Source organism: Diuraphis noxia, unplaced genomic scaffold, assembly GCF_037042655.1.
Source record: "Diuraphis noxia isolate RWA-SAM2 unplaced genomic scaffold, SU_Dnox_SAM2 contig0002, whole genome shotgun sequence".
NCBI lineage: Eukaryota > Metazoa > Arthropoda > Insecta > Hemiptera > Aphididae > Diuraphis > Diuraphis noxia.
In genome coordinates, this window is record NW_028301712.1 from 65,088,477 (window position 1) to 65,105,246 (window position 16,770).

At 26.8% G+C, this 16,770-nt stretch overlaps 2 protein-coding genes across 6 annotated transcripts; one reads left to right on the forward strand and one right to left on the reverse strand.

Annotated features, from left to right (window-relative positions):
- Positions 1–5,746: 5,746 nt before the first annotated feature.
- Positions 5,747–6,100, forward strand: LOC149058794 (52 kDa repressor of the inhibitor of the protein kinase-like). Its single transcript, XM_089218479.1, has one exon. It carries the CDS (start codon positions 5,747–5,749, stop codon positions 6,098–6,100), a length of 354 nt encoding a protein of 117 aa, XP_089074605.1.
- Positions 6,101–6,605: 505 nt separating this feature from the next.
- LOC149058795 (S-formylglutathione hydrolase-like) lies at positions 6,606–12,447 on the reverse strand. Of its 5 annotated transcripts, none has more exons than XM_089220812.1 (7): positions 12,301–12,447; positions 11,767–11,873; positions 9,960–10,040; positions 9,699–9,889; positions 9,056–9,245; positions 6,916–7,135; positions 6,606–6,840 (listed from the first exon to the last, which is right to left on the reverse strand). In XM_089220812.1, the coding sequence occupies exons 3-7, from the start codon at positions 10,025–10,027 to the stop codon at positions 6,652–6,654; spliced, it is 858 nt and encodes a 285-aa protein (XP_089076938.1). In that variant the 5' UTR covers positions 10,028–10,040; positions 11,767–11,873; positions 12,301–12,447; the 3' UTR covers positions 6,606–6,651. The 5 variants fall into 5 exon arrangements, with proteins under 5 accessions (XP_089076938.1, XP_089076940.1, XP_089076941.1 ...); XM_089220814.1 differs by lacking the exon at positions 12,301–12,447 and adding an exon at positions 12,264–12,292; XM_089220815.1 differs by lacking the exon at positions 11,767–11,873 and having other exon boundaries at positions 12,301–12,432.
- Between the last annotated feature and the right edge of the window lie 4,323 nt (positions 12,448–16,770).

Genomic DNA, 16,770 nt, shown 5'->3' on the forward strand with positions numbered 1-16,770 from the left:
ACGTTACATCGGTTTGATCAGGAATTGGTTATAAAATGACCAATATTAAGTGATGAGTACAAATGCCCTAAGTATTGATACCTAAATTTTTGAGAATTTGAATCATAAAAAAAGTGTATAGTTGTAACTTAGCCGAAAAAATATATATTATTGTTATTGAGATTTTTTTTTTTTATGGATGCCAGATACCATAAACATTAGAGGATGATTATGTTTATTTTATTAAATGTAGGAATTAATATAGGTGAATATTATTAGTATTTATTATAATAAAATTGAATCTTAATTGTACTTAATTAAAAAAGTTATAATAAGAATTAACAATTATAATATCATCAATATAATATCAATAAAATTATAATAAATTAGATAGCTGTTCGTATAATAAAGGTTTTGGACGGTAGTCGAGATAATCAATACGTATCTAAAAAACTACCGAAACGAAAAGCACCGGCTGAAGATTTAATTTTCAACTTAGCTAACAAATTAGTATTTTTTTTATAGTTTTATGAATTGATTAGCATTATGTGTCATTATTCCACTTAATATAATCACCACTTCAGCCTATACCTACTCACATTATTTATTTATTATCAATTGCTTATTAATTATTAGCCATGTTTTCGATTTATTATTATTGTTTTGTATGGATATTCCTAATGTCGTAAAAATACTAAACCTTTCAATTTGCACTACAATTACAGAGTCGTAGTGAAAAAGGTAATCATGAGTCATCCTCCTCTGAGTTTTTTTTTAGTTGAGTGGTTAATGATTATAATAATGATGGGTTATAACAGCAATAAATGCCTTTATCAGTTTATAAGTAGATGTGGAATATTATACTAGTCTCTAAAAATTGAAAGTTTGTCTCGCCACTTCTCGTCTGCAGTCTGCACAAGTGCACAACAATTAACTCGATATGAAATGATGAATTATTCTAGTCAATAGTCATAAACAGTGACAAAATGTTAAGATTGGCATAATTAAATAAAACATTTGCTACTAATGCTACTCATATTAAATATTTATATTTAGTTATTATAAAATAAGGTATATGTCAATAGATAGCAGATAATTGATAACGAGACAATTCATAGCGGTCAATCGATAGCGTATAAATAAATTGATCGCGAGCGACTTTCGTAATAGGACAATTTGTAGTGCTGTATAGAATTCAATAGTCAACAATTATAGTAAAAAATATTACAAATCACAATTAAAATGTATCAACCTAATAAAAGTATAAATTTGTATAATATAAAAATTTAATGATATTTATGAGTTAGACAATATAATATTATACCTGTAACTCGAAATTATATACTATACCTCTAACATAATCTTCAATTGATCTATTGACTATTATCATAATTTAGACAATTTTTTTTGATTTTTGCATTCCGATCTTCTGATCTTAAAAAAAAAAAATGTTGATAGTCAGTGCTGCATTAAGCCAAATTACCGCCTGGGGCAATATAATATTTTCCGCCTCTACATATTTAAAAAAAATATCATATGATTTTCACCTCTTTTTTTCGCTACCACAAACACAGTAGAATTCATCGTTATTTTCAGTTTATGTACTAAATCTTTAAAAAATAATACATTTTCTTTTAATATATATAATTCAAATTTCAAACTACTTATTTCTACAATGCATTGTGTAATATTCTACTGTAAAATTATGTGTGCTTTTAGATTCTGAGGGATCAAAAAAGCTGAGTAGTAAATATTAGAAAAAACTTAGATTGTAGATTGAGTCTATAGATGTAGTCAAATTTTTAACGGCTCAGAATCGTTTTTCAAAGTAAATTATTTTTTCTTTCTTTTAAATTCAATAAAATTATATAGAGTATCTTAATTGCAATATAGGTTAAGTATTTTTTTTTTTTTTTTTGAGTGCCCCATTTATATCTTATTGCATAACCTGCAAATAAAGTCTGCGCACACCTATGAAGATAAGGATAACCCTTAATAATTGTTGATTTACGTATTTTATATTACTGTTTGACATTCTACCAACAAAATAAATCAATATGCAACATGCATAGTAAAGGACAAGAGCTGAGTGGGAATCAGTAGAATCGATGGGGAGGGAGAAAAGGGGGCACATTCACCACCACTGACCACTACTAAATATCGTAATTGCATAGTATAACTTGTACCTATATATTTAACTGTTTAAGCCTATATGTTTTCCCCTGTAATGACACAGTGGATGTAAACCGGCGTCCAAGATATTCATAATTCCATAGAATTTCGGGATTCAATTTCTGTATCTATATACCTACAAGGGACACTGTGACGGCAATGCGTTTATTTTAAAAATTGTAAATTAATAATTTTTAGATAATTATTTGGTTTAGTTAGTCATATATAATGATTTGCATTGTGAACGTACCTATAAAATATGCAGAGCCTGATTTGATAAAATTTATTAAAATAATACAATTTTTTTGGGGGCCCAAGTCAAAAAAATGTTCTATAAAAAATCTACATAGAGAGGGAGAGAAGTGTTGATAATAAAAAAAATATATTTATGGGTTAAAAGTATTAAATACCTATCTAAAAGCTCTTAAAATATTTGTACATTATAATGACTAGAAATATTTTTTTTTTTAATTTAACTATTTCATAAAGCAAAACAACAACAAGGTATAAAAGTTAGTTGAAAAAAAAATTAAAAACTTATTAAGTTTTTATTAAATTTTAAACAAGTCCCATTTAAAAAAAAATCACCATAACACTATGCATTTAAATGAACAACTCATTATTTTAGATGGAAATGATAAACTCATTAGTTCAATAATCATGTTATATTCTATTTAATGTTTTAGTAACCTAGCACATATCTAGTAATTTATTAAAGAATCGATCCATACACCCGGACAGTTTTTTTTTCCTAATTTAATTTTCTGCTTTGCCGCCCTGCTTAAATACTGCCGGTACATATTAGTTATTGCTTACCAAACTTTCAAAACAATTATATTTAACAGTCTAAACATTATTCATGAAAAATTAAAAAAAGAAATTTCGAATATTTATTTTCACATTAATGCTCATCTATTCAAATACACGCGTGACTGCGTGAGCGTACAAATCAATATACCACGATATTGATAAATATCAATAATAAACTCAGAACTATATTATTCATAATGGGAAATAGTATAATATGATAAGATAAGAATGAAATAAAAAGATAAAAATATTACCATATTATGGAAAGGCGACCAGTGACGTGCGAGCAAAACGCTAACAGATCCGACAACAATACAACATATAAATATAATATAATATAATATAATATAATATAATATAATATAATATAATATAATATAATATAACTATATTAGTTTATTTATAACATTTAATGTTTTTCTGTATGCATTTCCGTGAAAAACTAAATGAAGCATATAATGTAATATTGTCAAAATCGAATGAAATATAAATCAGTGATTCTAAAAATGGCAATTGTATGAGCGAAATGCTCATAGCGTCATAGCGTCACCAACGATGGATTAATTTGTAAATATTAGACTCGAAGAAATCTATAAAATGTTATTACTTTATTAGGTATCCAATATTTCCGATGTTCAAAACAATTTTCTATTATTATTATTTTAATATTTTAAACTGATTAGCTCTGGGGTGTGGAATGACAAAAATAACCAAAATTCAACTGAAAAAATTTACTAAACTCAGTAAACTCTGACAGTCTGACAGTTGGTATTAGATTTTATAAAATACATTTTTGTGGAATTAATTTAAAAAAAAAAAACAATTTTCTACAACTTACGGAGATTGGGAGCCCCCAGAAATTGGGGGCCGAGTGCTGAGTGAAAGTGCTCCATCTGCACTTGTGTAATTCAGGCCCTGAAAATATGCATGAGATATCACACAATTGTGATATAAAATAAGTATTAACTATGACTAAAACTAATAAGCCATTAATATCAAAAGCATGCGGAGGTAACAATAGGAACGTGGTGAATAAGATATAAGATTGATTAAATTATAAAAGTGTTTTCACACGTCTCTTCTCAGAAATGACTTGTGTGAAAGGATATGGAAAATGGTCAGCATATTAAGTTGAATCACAAGACCGAATGTTGACATGTAACAGGAAAGTCACCACCACTAATAGCTATTACCAAATACCAACCAATAGCGAATTCAATTATTATTGTAAATATTATTTTAATTTAAAATTAGAAAAATAGTTGTTACTCTTGGCAGTTGGCATAGATACACATATATATTATATATTACTATTAATATACCTGTCCTACCAATACGATTTAATTAACTTTTTCTAGTTGAGTTAATTTGCATTGGTAGGTAAGTATTTTTGAATGTTCTAATTCTAAATTACCATTTTACATATATTATTAACATGTTTTATCACAGCATAAACTTGCCTAAATATAATATATTCTACATAACGTTATGTTAAGGCGAGTTAACGACGTAATACAACATTAACATGATAATAATTTGTAACTTTTAAAGGTCTATATCTATAGGAGTAGTTATGGCTAAATACTTGTTATTATTCAAACATTAAATTATGTTTATACACGTAGACGTAAATATAAACCATAGAACAGTTCACTACTACCTAAGTATACATAACTATCTACCTGTTGACACACGGCGCACACCGAACACAACATAATCACATTATTAACAGTTTAATGTAATATCATTTTCATCATTTTCTGTTTATAAAGTTACGCTTAGGTAATAGCCAATAGGTACCTATATCATCAACTAAGATACCTAGGTTGATCATATTATATAATATAGATATTTTATGGCAAGGACATAATTTGCATAATGAAACCATTATAGGGCGTGCATTTAAATCTCATTGATACATAGCCACTTAGGAACAAATTGTATAATCTATTTTATTCAGTGGTACTACTACTAATACTAATTTTACAGATTTGTTATTGAAATTTATAGAATCATTGCTAACATAAACACTAACGTCTAACTGGTGGCCAGTCTAACCTTATTTTAGAGTCAATATAATACTCATAGGCTCGATATTTGGTCATATATTTTTGTCTTATCCATTAGCGTAAAGTAAACCACGGACTAAGATAGACTATAGACTAGATCTTAGTCCGTGGCGTAAACAGACATTTTTTATCTCGTATAATTTGATAACGTTCAGGGGGATTTAAGCTCTCCCAATACCAGCCTATGATAATACTACTAAGGTATCTACCTACTACTATAGAAATATTTTATTATGTAAGATTTATAATCAAAGGGTACCCACAAGGCCGTATATGGGGGGGGGGTTAGGGGTTCAAACCCCCCCCCCCCGAAATATTTTACAACTAATAAATTTAATTGTATAAGTAACTTAATTATAATAATTTGCTATGTGGCCATTTGGCCATTTGGGTACCTAATAAAGTAATAATATAGTAACTAAGTTTGATGGCGATTTCTATAATATATATTATTATTACTCTGAGAATATAGGTAATATAATATTATTATATTATACATAGATAAGTCATACAAGATTAGAGACGTTTTGTCGATAGACGAAACGTCTATAAATACTTAATATATTATCGAACAATAAATTATCGATCGTATTGTCAATTGTCATTTTAATAATCATAAAAAACAAATTTCTTCACTGCACAAGTTGTTACCAAAGATATGCAATAAATATGAAATAGATGCAAACGACTTCGAAATATATTCAGAATTTTTGGATATGGAAGTTTTGCCAACAGAAATTCAACTTTGGAAAAGAAAATGGTCTAAAAAACCAGAAAAAGACCAACCAAATTCAGCTATTGAAGCATATATTAATTGTAATTATGAATATTTTCCAAACATATCTTTTCTTTTGAAGCTTTTAGCTACATTGCCAGTTTCGACTTCTACGCCAGAACGTACATTTTCAACCATGAAAAGATTAAAAAACTATTTACGCAACTCATCAGGCCAAGAACGACTTACAGGTTTAGCTCTTTTGAGTGTTCATAGGCAAATTCATATCGATCCGGCTGAAGTTATTGATCGTTTCGCCAAAGAAAAAAACCGACAAATAGATTTTGTGCTATAAAATATTTTTAAAATTAATAATTGTATATAATATAAATTTACTTTAAAATAATTAAAATGCATTAATAACATAGTAAAATGTGATTTTTTTTTAAATAAATGTTTTTTTAATTACTTAAAATGAAAATATTATTTGATTTAAAACCCCCCACGAAAATTTGTTCCAGCTACGGCCCTGGGTACCCAGATAACCTATTTCGTAGGATAGTATTATAATTAAAGTTAAGCAGTTATAATCAAATGTTACTTAACATTATTTAGTCCAACATTTCCATAAATTATGTAGTTATAGAATAAAACTATTAGTTTGCATGTATTATACAACTATTTAATTGTTTAGGAGGGTGCTTAAATATTTTGGCCTAAAGAGTAAAATAAGTGGAAATTGAGGATTACGGTTAGGTAAGGTAAATAATTGGGAGAGAAAACGAAGGAAAAAAAGAAGAAAGAGTAAAAATAGTATTTAATTAAATTATTAATTGGAATGAATTTTAATTAAAAATATATTCATTGAGACTATTTTATTTAAAAAAACATAAATGTAAGATTATATTACAAAGACAATTTAGATGAATGGAATTTAAAATGTTCTTCAATGAATGTTGATACAAAATAATATCCATGATCATAGCCATCTTCAAGAAATACATTAGTCTTGATTTTATTATCTTTACGCTCATTGGCCGCTTTCACAAAATTATCAATTAATAAATCCTTTGTTAAATATTCATCATCACTACCCTGTAAATATAATATTACAATGATTGTAAGCTATATCAATGATCAATATATTTTATTTAAATATTAAATACTAACCACATGTATTAATATTTCCAGTTCAGGGCCATCATATGTTTTTACTAAACAAGTAGTATCCCATTTTTGCAAAGTTTCTTTTTCCTCTCCAATTAATGTTGTCAATCCATCAATTAATGTGGGTGAATTAGATATATTGCAAACAGGTGCAAATAATGACACTGATTTATACTTGCCAGGGTTCAGTAGAGCACATAATAATGCTCCATGTCCACCCATGCTATGTATAAGAATAAATCAAAATAATAATGACATAAACTACTAAGAAACTAGCGTTTCTTAAACCTTATATGAGGCTACAGAACACCAAACTATAATATTTTTTTTTACAAAATCCCTATGACAATTAATAGAAAAAACTAGAGATGTTACGAACTGTTCGATTTTCGAACCCAACCGAACCGAACTCTGAGTGTTCGGTTCGGTTCGGTTCGAAAACCGAACTGGAAATTCCAAATAATCGAACCGAACCAAATATCTAATAGTTCCGTTCGATAATCGAACCAGAGAAATAAAAATAAATGTCGATGGAGTAACGACTAAAATTATAAATTATTATCAAATACTTAATAATTAATAGATTAATATATATTAGTTGTTTAATGTTTGCTTGTTTTAAATATTGATGTTTTTCGCTTTTTCTTATTAGTTATCATCATATTAATAATTAAAAATTAAAAATCTCATACATAATAATTATTAACTAGGTATTAAAGTATTTAAAGTATTTAAGGAAATAGTAGTAAAATCTTTATTCAATAATTCTGAGGTATGGTGGCTAAATGATAAATAAATAAATAATTAAATATTAAATAAAATAATATCCAATTTAACTTTTAATGTTCGGTTCAAGTTCGATAAAATATTTGAAGAGTTCGGTTCGGTTCGGGTTCGATTAAAAGTGTGTAGGATCGGATCTGTTCGAGTTCGTTAATTTAAAGAAAATTTCAGTTCGGGTTCGCTTCGACCTTAAATATTATGGTTCGTAACATCTCTAGAAAAAACTAATAGAAGAAATGGATAGATTTTTTGAGAAATAAAACTCCTTCGAGGAACTAAGAAATAGTGAGCTAAAGGGCCTTATTATATAGAGAGACTAAAATGTTAAACATTTTTTATTGCCTGGCTATTGTCATTTATAATGGATGCCATTATCTATCCAAATTTGTATAGTTACCAATGTTCGTACATTAACTGTCAATTGCTTTAACATGGGTTTATTGTATAATTATTTTATATCAGTTATTCAGTGTTTATATTTTGTATTACAGTTATGTATTTTTAGAAGACTAATTTACGCTATCATACCAGTTAACCAATCTCTTAATTAGGGCTCTCTATTATAAGCTATCGGCTGCATCTGAGTTGGGTCCCAAATTAAAAATTGCTATACTAGTTGGGTCCAGGATTTTTGCAGGTACAACACTAGTTGGGTCTGGGTTTTTTACAGATACAACACTATTTAGGTCCTTAATTAATTTTTGGTTAGTACTACATAATATCATTTTTAACAGACTTAGGGCTGTCTATAATCATTTTATAAAGGTATGGTTAAAAATGTTTTTTTACAGTTTCTTTGCCGTTAAAAATATAAATTATTCAATTTTTTTGTAATAATAAATGACAATAACATGTAGGTACTAAAAAATCAAATCAAATATAAAGAAATATATAGGTGTTGTATAATAGGAATTAAATATTGTTTTATAAAAATACATATGTTAAAAATGTATAAAACATTAATTTTCTACAATCAAATCGATGAATTATAACTGAATTTTTTTTATTCATTTTGTATTTTATAAATTTTTCTTTTAGTATAATATAGTTTCTTTTTTTAACTATTTATAAGCTTTTAATTTTAATATATGTGTTGATATCTTAGATAATTCAGCAATGACATATTTCATATAGGAAAATTTGAAAAAAGTAATAACTTAAAATATAGCTAACTGATGTCAATGACAATATTTTTTATTTGGATTGTATATTTACTTAAAATACTTTGTTACTTACTTAAAATCATACCCAACTAGTGTAGTAGATGTGATTTAACCATAGTACTCAGGACCCAACTTGGATGAGCCAAAGTTATCATAATGTCTTATTTTATATTATTTATATATATATAAATATATACCTATGTCCAAAAATAGATATTTTATCTTGTATAACTGGGAAACTCTTTAATACAAGTTGATGAAGTTCATCAGTTATATAGGTAAACATCTGATAGTGTTTATTCCACGGTTCTTGGCTAGCATTGACATACATAGAAGCACCAGATCCAACATTCCATTTATCATCTTCATTAGGAATGTTACAGTTTCCTTTAAAAATTAAAAATATAAATTTAGTTAAACTAATTTACATAGTATTCAGTGCCGTAGCCAGAATTTTTTTTAGCTAGGGGAGAGGGTAGATTATTTTCTGTGCTAGTAAGAAAGATATTTTTGGAGGAAAGGCTTGAGCCCATAAGCTCGCTCCCCTATTTACGACACTGTAGTAATTATTCAAATAATCCATTAAATTATAACCAAAATTTTATAAATTTTATAAAAAAAATTTAATCAAATTGGTATTTACCTAATATTTGATTTACTTTTAATGGAACTTTAATATTTATAATATTTATTTCGATTTGAATTATACTACCTCGCCACTAATAATTAAAAAGCATAGTTTTAATGATCCTAAATTTCTAACTTTTATTATTTTTGTAATGAAGAAATGAACTATTTCTTTCAATTGTATTAGCTTAATAATATAGGAAATACACTTACTAGGACTGGTGTCAGGAGAAACAACAATTATTTTGTATTGAGCAGCATATTTTTGAAATCCTGCTTTAGTGATAACATTTTGTTCAGTGCATGTAAGACCTGACAAGTAAAATAATACCGGAAATTTTTCATTTTCGCTCACTCTAGGAGGTAAGTAAATACCAAATTTCATGTTACATTGCAATGTAGGACTGAAAAATCAAAAAAATCAGTGAAAAATGAAATTCATATTAATAAGTTAAATAATTATAAATAATTTACCTAAAATGTTCATATACCTTCTGGTAACCACCAAAACTTTTATTACTGGAAACAGACTTGAGATCCATTTTAATTAGGCACCTTCAAAAATAATATTCAATTTATATAGTTGCTTAATCATATATATTAAAAAAGGAAATAATTTTGAGAAAATTGAATCAAAATCAATATTTAAAAAAAATATGTTATATATTTCACATTTATCAAGTTAAGTATGTCGTGTACTCATGTCTTGTGATGTATAATAGTTAACCTTAACATAAAACAAATTTTTTAAATATTTTTGTTTATGGTGTAAGTATAGACATTAAACTTATGGATGCGAAATTGATCAAAAACTGTGAAGATGAAAAATATGAATGATAACACTTTAGATACTGTGCATATTATTCCATTTCTTTAATGTATGAGGAGCACTTCTATTTGAGAGAAAAACATTGTTTTTCGCTCCGTTATATTGGCTTCAAGTTTTATGCACAGTGTAGATAGACAATGTTGCAATGTTTAATATCTACGGTTAGCACTGAGTAGTGATATAGCATTTTGTCATACTAATTTATTTCTATGTTGTTTGATGCAACAAGCCATCCACAAAGTAGCTAATAAAAAATTTGTGAATTATGTATTGACATTTTTTGACACTAGACATTCTTAACGCTATAGAAAAACTTGTACATTGTAAAAAAAACCTACCACAATAGCATGCATCATAAAAAAATTGGTGTTGCTTAAATGATTTTAGGTGACCTACCCTTCATATTATACTGACCTTAAAAAATTATCTATTTCTTTTTCTATCAATACCCACCAACCCGTGTTTAAGGTGTTCTCTGAGCAACACTTAGACCAACGTTACATGTCAGTGGCACTGAACTAAATTTTATTCGGAGGGAGAATAGAATCAAAAAACTATAGTAGAGATCTATCTAAAAGAATCATAAATCACAAGTTTAAAATAAAGAACTTTACACTGAAAATAATATTTAGTAAACAATTTAGGTACCGATATATTTTTAACTATCTGTCATCTGTTTATAAGCCACTCACTCCAATTTAGTTAGAGACAATTACCTCTGAGTAAATAGCATTGATTGCCACCACCACTAATATGGTATAATATTAAGTAGGTAAAGATTAAAACTAAAGACTAAAAGTATAGCTAAGAAAATACAGGCAAGTATTGGACTATAAAATGATGTTTTAGACAAATTGTAGTTTAATTTCATGTTTTGTGAAATTACCTACATTTTGTTTTAAAAATAGTTTTTTTCTGAGTGACTCAAATTTTTATTTAAAAAATACCCAGCACTACCCTATAAATAAGAGTCACGACTATAGGAGTATAGATCATAGGAGCATAGAGGCGTGTGCACGGAGTGGGCCGGCTGGGCTATGGCCCACACTGAAAGCTTCGCTGTACGACTTCTTATACATATTGCGAGCTGATAATTTTTTATCATGAAACTTTAATATTAAAATCACACATTACAATTTTCAATGATAATAATCAATTGAATACCTTGAAAAATTGAATTGATAAAATATTATTAATTACCTACCTATTTCTTTAAGTATCTAAATCATAATTGGTTTGGCCCACCCTACCAAAAAGGTTTGCGCACACATATGCATGGGAGTGTTAGTCTCGAAAAAATCAGTAATTAACATTAATACTATTTATTGTCCTGTAATTTACAACTACATTTTCATCAAGTTATTACTATGAAGGTATAGTATTATTATGGGAATAAATTAACATAACAGAATAATATTGTAAAAACATGATAATATAAAAAAAAAAACTTACTTCTAGGTAGGTATGTATTATTAATTGGATAACGTTAAACAGTGTTATAGAGAATATTGACAGTAGTTACACAAGTATGGTCGACAATTTACAACTTTAGTCAAACGCTTGAACAAAAATTACAAAATTAATTGATATAAATAATTATATAAGAATAACCCTAAATAGAATAAAAAATATATTGAAATTGATATTGAAAAATTAAACAGCTAACATTGATTAAGTTAGTAATGAGTAATAACCTTAAAAATCAAAATAAAGAATAAGAATTTATAATTCATTAATTACATGTAAATAATATGTAAATATACGATAAATAAGAAGTGGACAATGAACAACTACAATTATCTAGTGTCTACACTCTACATGAATACATCTAAATAGTGCAATGATAAATCACTGATAATTTACTAATAAATCATTCCTAAGTCCAAAATATGAAAATCAAAGTCAAACAAATTATTATTTTTTTTTTTAATAGTAATTAATCGATTAACTGGTCACTATTATGATGTACTCTCAGTTAAATCTCACCTCAATTTAAATGACAAGATGTTGCACAAAAAGTCACAGATAAATAATTGTTAGTACTTTTTTATTATCTATATCCATGTAAAAAGCACGATTAAAGATATACTTTAATCGTATTATCTTTAATCGTGGTAAAAAGTAAACATTAAACAGTATCAACTTTATCATTATTATTATGATGGCAAAAAATCCAAACAGGTGGTAGACACTCAATCACTAGAATGCGCTCGTGCCTCGTGCCCTCGTGCCATAGTATGATTATGTGAAAGAAAAAAAATTAGATAATTGATTAGAAATTAGATATAAACCATAAACATAATATTATGCAATAACTTGATAGCATAATATGATACTATGATAGTCATGAATTCATGATAAATTTAATTAAATTCCTCGTGAGGGTAGTCTTCAATTCTTCATTTCCATGTTTAAGCATATAAAGGGTAATAGGTACCTACTATGTTGTGCATACTGGCTACTGAGCGGGTACAAATTTAAATTTTACATAGGTATTAGGCACACAATGACAATGGCTGTGACGTATTTACATTGGTGGAAACTGGAAAGGGATTAATTCCTTTCCTTTAAAAAAAAATACGTGTGCATAGATGGTTATCGTATTATTAAACGCTAAAAATACATCCACCATAGTCATATTAAGCGTTCAAATAATGTTTTATGACTTATGTCAAAAAATTGCAATAATAAATTAATGCTCAAATGTGAATTGCCCAAATGTCCTAAGTTGGTTCTGAAAAAATAGAAACAGAATTTTTTTCGGATTTTAGATACTGACTGATGCGGTGAATTAATACAATAATGTATGTTTTCTTATAGCATCAACTTTAGGGGCAGTAAAAATTCATCGGTGTTTAACTTCTGGTTGGCTCTATAGTTAGTACCACTGAGAGAAAAAATTTAAAAAATCTTAGGACTGTTAAAAATTACGACCAAAACACAGATATTTTTTCAAAGCCCTAGGTGTTGGTTTAAATAATAAATATTCCCACAAAATCTTTCTTCCATGTATTTTTTTCTTACGATTATTTTGAAAAGTACTCATAATTTGTTGCAATTATTAAGAATTATAATAATTTTAGAAACCACATTCACAGATGAAAATTGTAGCATTTTTACTAAAAAGTATATAACATAATAGGTCACAAAAAGAAATATTATTGTAAATCCAATATATTCATAGCTACACTCGGAATCTAAAAGTAATTTAAAATTATCATAGGTAGTCAATATTTCCCTAAAAATGCAATCTATTACATTCTAAAATAAACAAGCTTTTCCGATAAGTAGTTATGCAGCTAATGGACATGAAGTATATTTTATATTCAATACACTGATTGCCAGTTGTCACAAGTTTTTCATTTATTTAATTTTCTAATTTCTAGTTCAAGTGATTACTATAATCTTCTTAGTTTGGTACTAATATTTTTTATTTAATAATGACTAATAAGTATCGAGTCATACTTGTAAAATAACTATTAATTTATTATACAGCTCTGTCAATAGCATTGAATGCTTTATGTATATTTGGTTGCGTCGTTCACTTATAAGGTACTATGTATTATTGTTTTTAAATTGCTCTATATTATATTATAAATTTATAACTAGTATTAATTGTCTGAATGTCTGACTCTGAAACGGCGTCCAGCTAGTGGATATATATTATGATAAGTTATAATCATTTGTTATAATTAGAGAACGGATTTGAATGCAAATTGCATTTTTTTTCTGAAACATTGCTTGCACAAAGTTTATTTTATACATCTAGGAATTAAAAAATGTAACTTTTGTTTTGCATTTTTAAGATCTTTTTACATTTTTAGTGCATTTTTATGTTTCTAAATCATTTTTATTTAGGAATGGATAAAATAATAAAATAATGTTCATTAACATTAATTCTAAAAAATAAATATTTATTATGTTTTTACCGATCAGATAAACCCTGAATCCAGACAAAAGGAAAAAATTGTTGTTGACGCGTATAGGCACACGTATATACAATATGTACATACAAGTTACACCATATTACATGCAATTAGGTATAGATAAGATATAAGCTATTTATCTAAATTGTAATTTTTTATGCAACAGGAAAAAAAATTGGCAGATAATAATTGAGAAGACAAGAGAAGTTATTGTATTTCAATGTTTTTTTTTTCAAGTAAATTTTTCATAATAATGTGTTACCTATTATAAGTTTTAAGTTAAAAATTGTATTTTTATTGAATTTTTTTTTATTTTATAAGAAATTTACAATCTGTTCTTAACTAGAACAATAAGCAAATGTGCATAGGGTATTTTTATTAAATTTAAAAAAGTTTTTAGAGCATTTTTTAGTGCATTTTTTAAAGGCATTAAGTCGTATTTTAGGAACTTTTTTCTTATTTCTTATTGGTATTAAAGTCCGTTCCCTAATTATAATTTATAACATATCAGTATAGTGTTGTATTCTATGTTTAATGGGCATGTGTAGACCCAAGGCTGTTCTTGGGGTGGAGTGAGTGGAACATTTGGAACAAACAGTTCGAAAAAAAATGTAAAAATCAGTTTCAAATATTACATTGTTTTTATAGCACTAAGAAGTGTATGTTTTAGAGAAAAAAAAAAAATATAGGTACAATAATGTACATATTATATTGGTATTAAAAATTTAAATATCCAATAATAGTATCATTACATAATCGAAAATTCACAACACATAAACTGTGGTGATGCGTAGACGGAAAAATGTAAATTGGGCCTGCAAGTATCTTTTTAGTAAAAAAGTTGAAATTTTAGGGGAGGGAAGTCGATTGTAAACATGGCCGATAATTTTCATTGATAAAACGTAATAGCACGTCATCATGATTCAATCTGAAAATAATGAATAGCGGTATAAAAAATAAGTATTTTATACAATTACATAATTTCATTCTGTTATTACGGATCTGCTTAGTTTTTGATAATAGGTAGTATGTCACTAAGTATGAAAATGAAAATAAAACAAAATTACTTTTTGAGGATAATGAGAGTATTCTCCTAGTTGTATAGGTACTTGTATCCCTAGCTGTGGGTATCTAATGCTAAATGGATTTCAAAAATATTATATAAAATCATTATTAATTAAATATCAGAAGATCTGGACGTATTATTTTTATTTCAGACTAAGTTTACATGGTGGGCGTGTAAATTCCATCGATTGCGACTTTTTTCATGGAAATTCCATTGGTACTTTTTAACTACTTGAAAAAATTTAAACTCTGCCAGCTTTTACATGATATATAAAATTAAAATGTAGGTAATAGATACAGATTTATTATACGAGTACGTCTATAATATTGTAATTTATTATATAGATACAATAATTAAAAAAATTATACAATGATCAATTGTGATCATTAAGTATAGTTAAAATATTAACTTTTACTAAGTTATATTTAAGTCAAAAGCTGTACTAAATAAAACTTTTGTATACACTTTTGTTTTCACACCGCCATTTTTCTTCACCAGACTTTTATTATCTCTTTATAAGACTTAAAATTATTTATAAGCAAACTAAAACTTTTCTGCGTTCGCTAATTATTTCAGTTAATTCATTCATATATGAAATCAACAAAGGAACTAATATTTGCCTTCGAAAATATTTTATCAAATAAATTCGTTTCATGATATGAGTACCTACCAATAATGTCCTGCTATATGATATTTAACTGCAGTCGATGAAATGTTGTTTATAAATGAGACAGTTGATGTGTAGTTTTACTAAAAATCGTTGAAATCTGTAGATTTTATGTGTTTCAGGTCAAAATTACGAACCGGGAGAATTTACATCCATATAGACTCAGCTATAGCTGATATACATAAACATTTTTATATTTTTTTTCAATATTGACAAATCAATGTTTACTCGGTCAAAAATCTAAAAACTTGAGTACAAAATTCCTTTTAAGTTGTTCATAATGGAACCAATAAATTAAAAACAAATTAACAAAACTTTTTTTATAGACATTTCATATTATGTTCAAATTTGAACAAAAGTAGATATTTAAACGAATAATAATAATTGTAGTTATTTATTTTAATCAAAAAATATTTACATAATTATACGTATATTATTAAGTTTTATATAAATTATATTACAATTAATTTTTCAAAATATTTACATTCATTGTATGCTTTAGTCTATGTATATATGTGTATTTATAACGTCTCCACAAATCTATTCACATTTTATGGATTTTAAAGACTGCTGTTTTTATCTGAGACCATCTGGGACATAAACGTATTTGAGGTATATCAAAAGGGTATGGCGTTAATATCTAAGTTTCACAACTTATCTGCATAAAATTGAATTTAAACTATATACGTATACGTATATGATGCATTGATATTGAGATTTACATTCCTCAGCGAATGGGTGGATTATGTTTCTGTAAGCCAGGTATTCCTTTAAAATAACATAACCTATGCATTACG

Excerpts from the sequence above, each read along its gene's own strand:
- LOC149058795 (XM_089220812.1), bottom strand. The coding sequence starts at position 10,027 with ATGGATCTCAAGTCTGTTTCCAGTAATAAAAGTTTTGGTGGTTACCAG. Across the intron at positions 9,890-9,959 it reads AAGGTATATGAACATTTTAG|TCCTACATTGCAATGTAACA; the intron begins GTAAATTATTTA and ends TTGATTTTTCAG. Across the intron at positions 9,246-9,698 it reads TTCTCCTGACACCAGTCCTA|GAAACTGTAACATTCCTAAT; the intron begins GTAAGTGTATTT and ends TAATTTTTAAAG.
- LOC149058794 (XM_089218479.1), top strand. The coding sequence starts at position 5,747 with ATGGAAGTTTTGCCAACAGAAATTCAACTTTGGAAAAGAAAATGGTCT.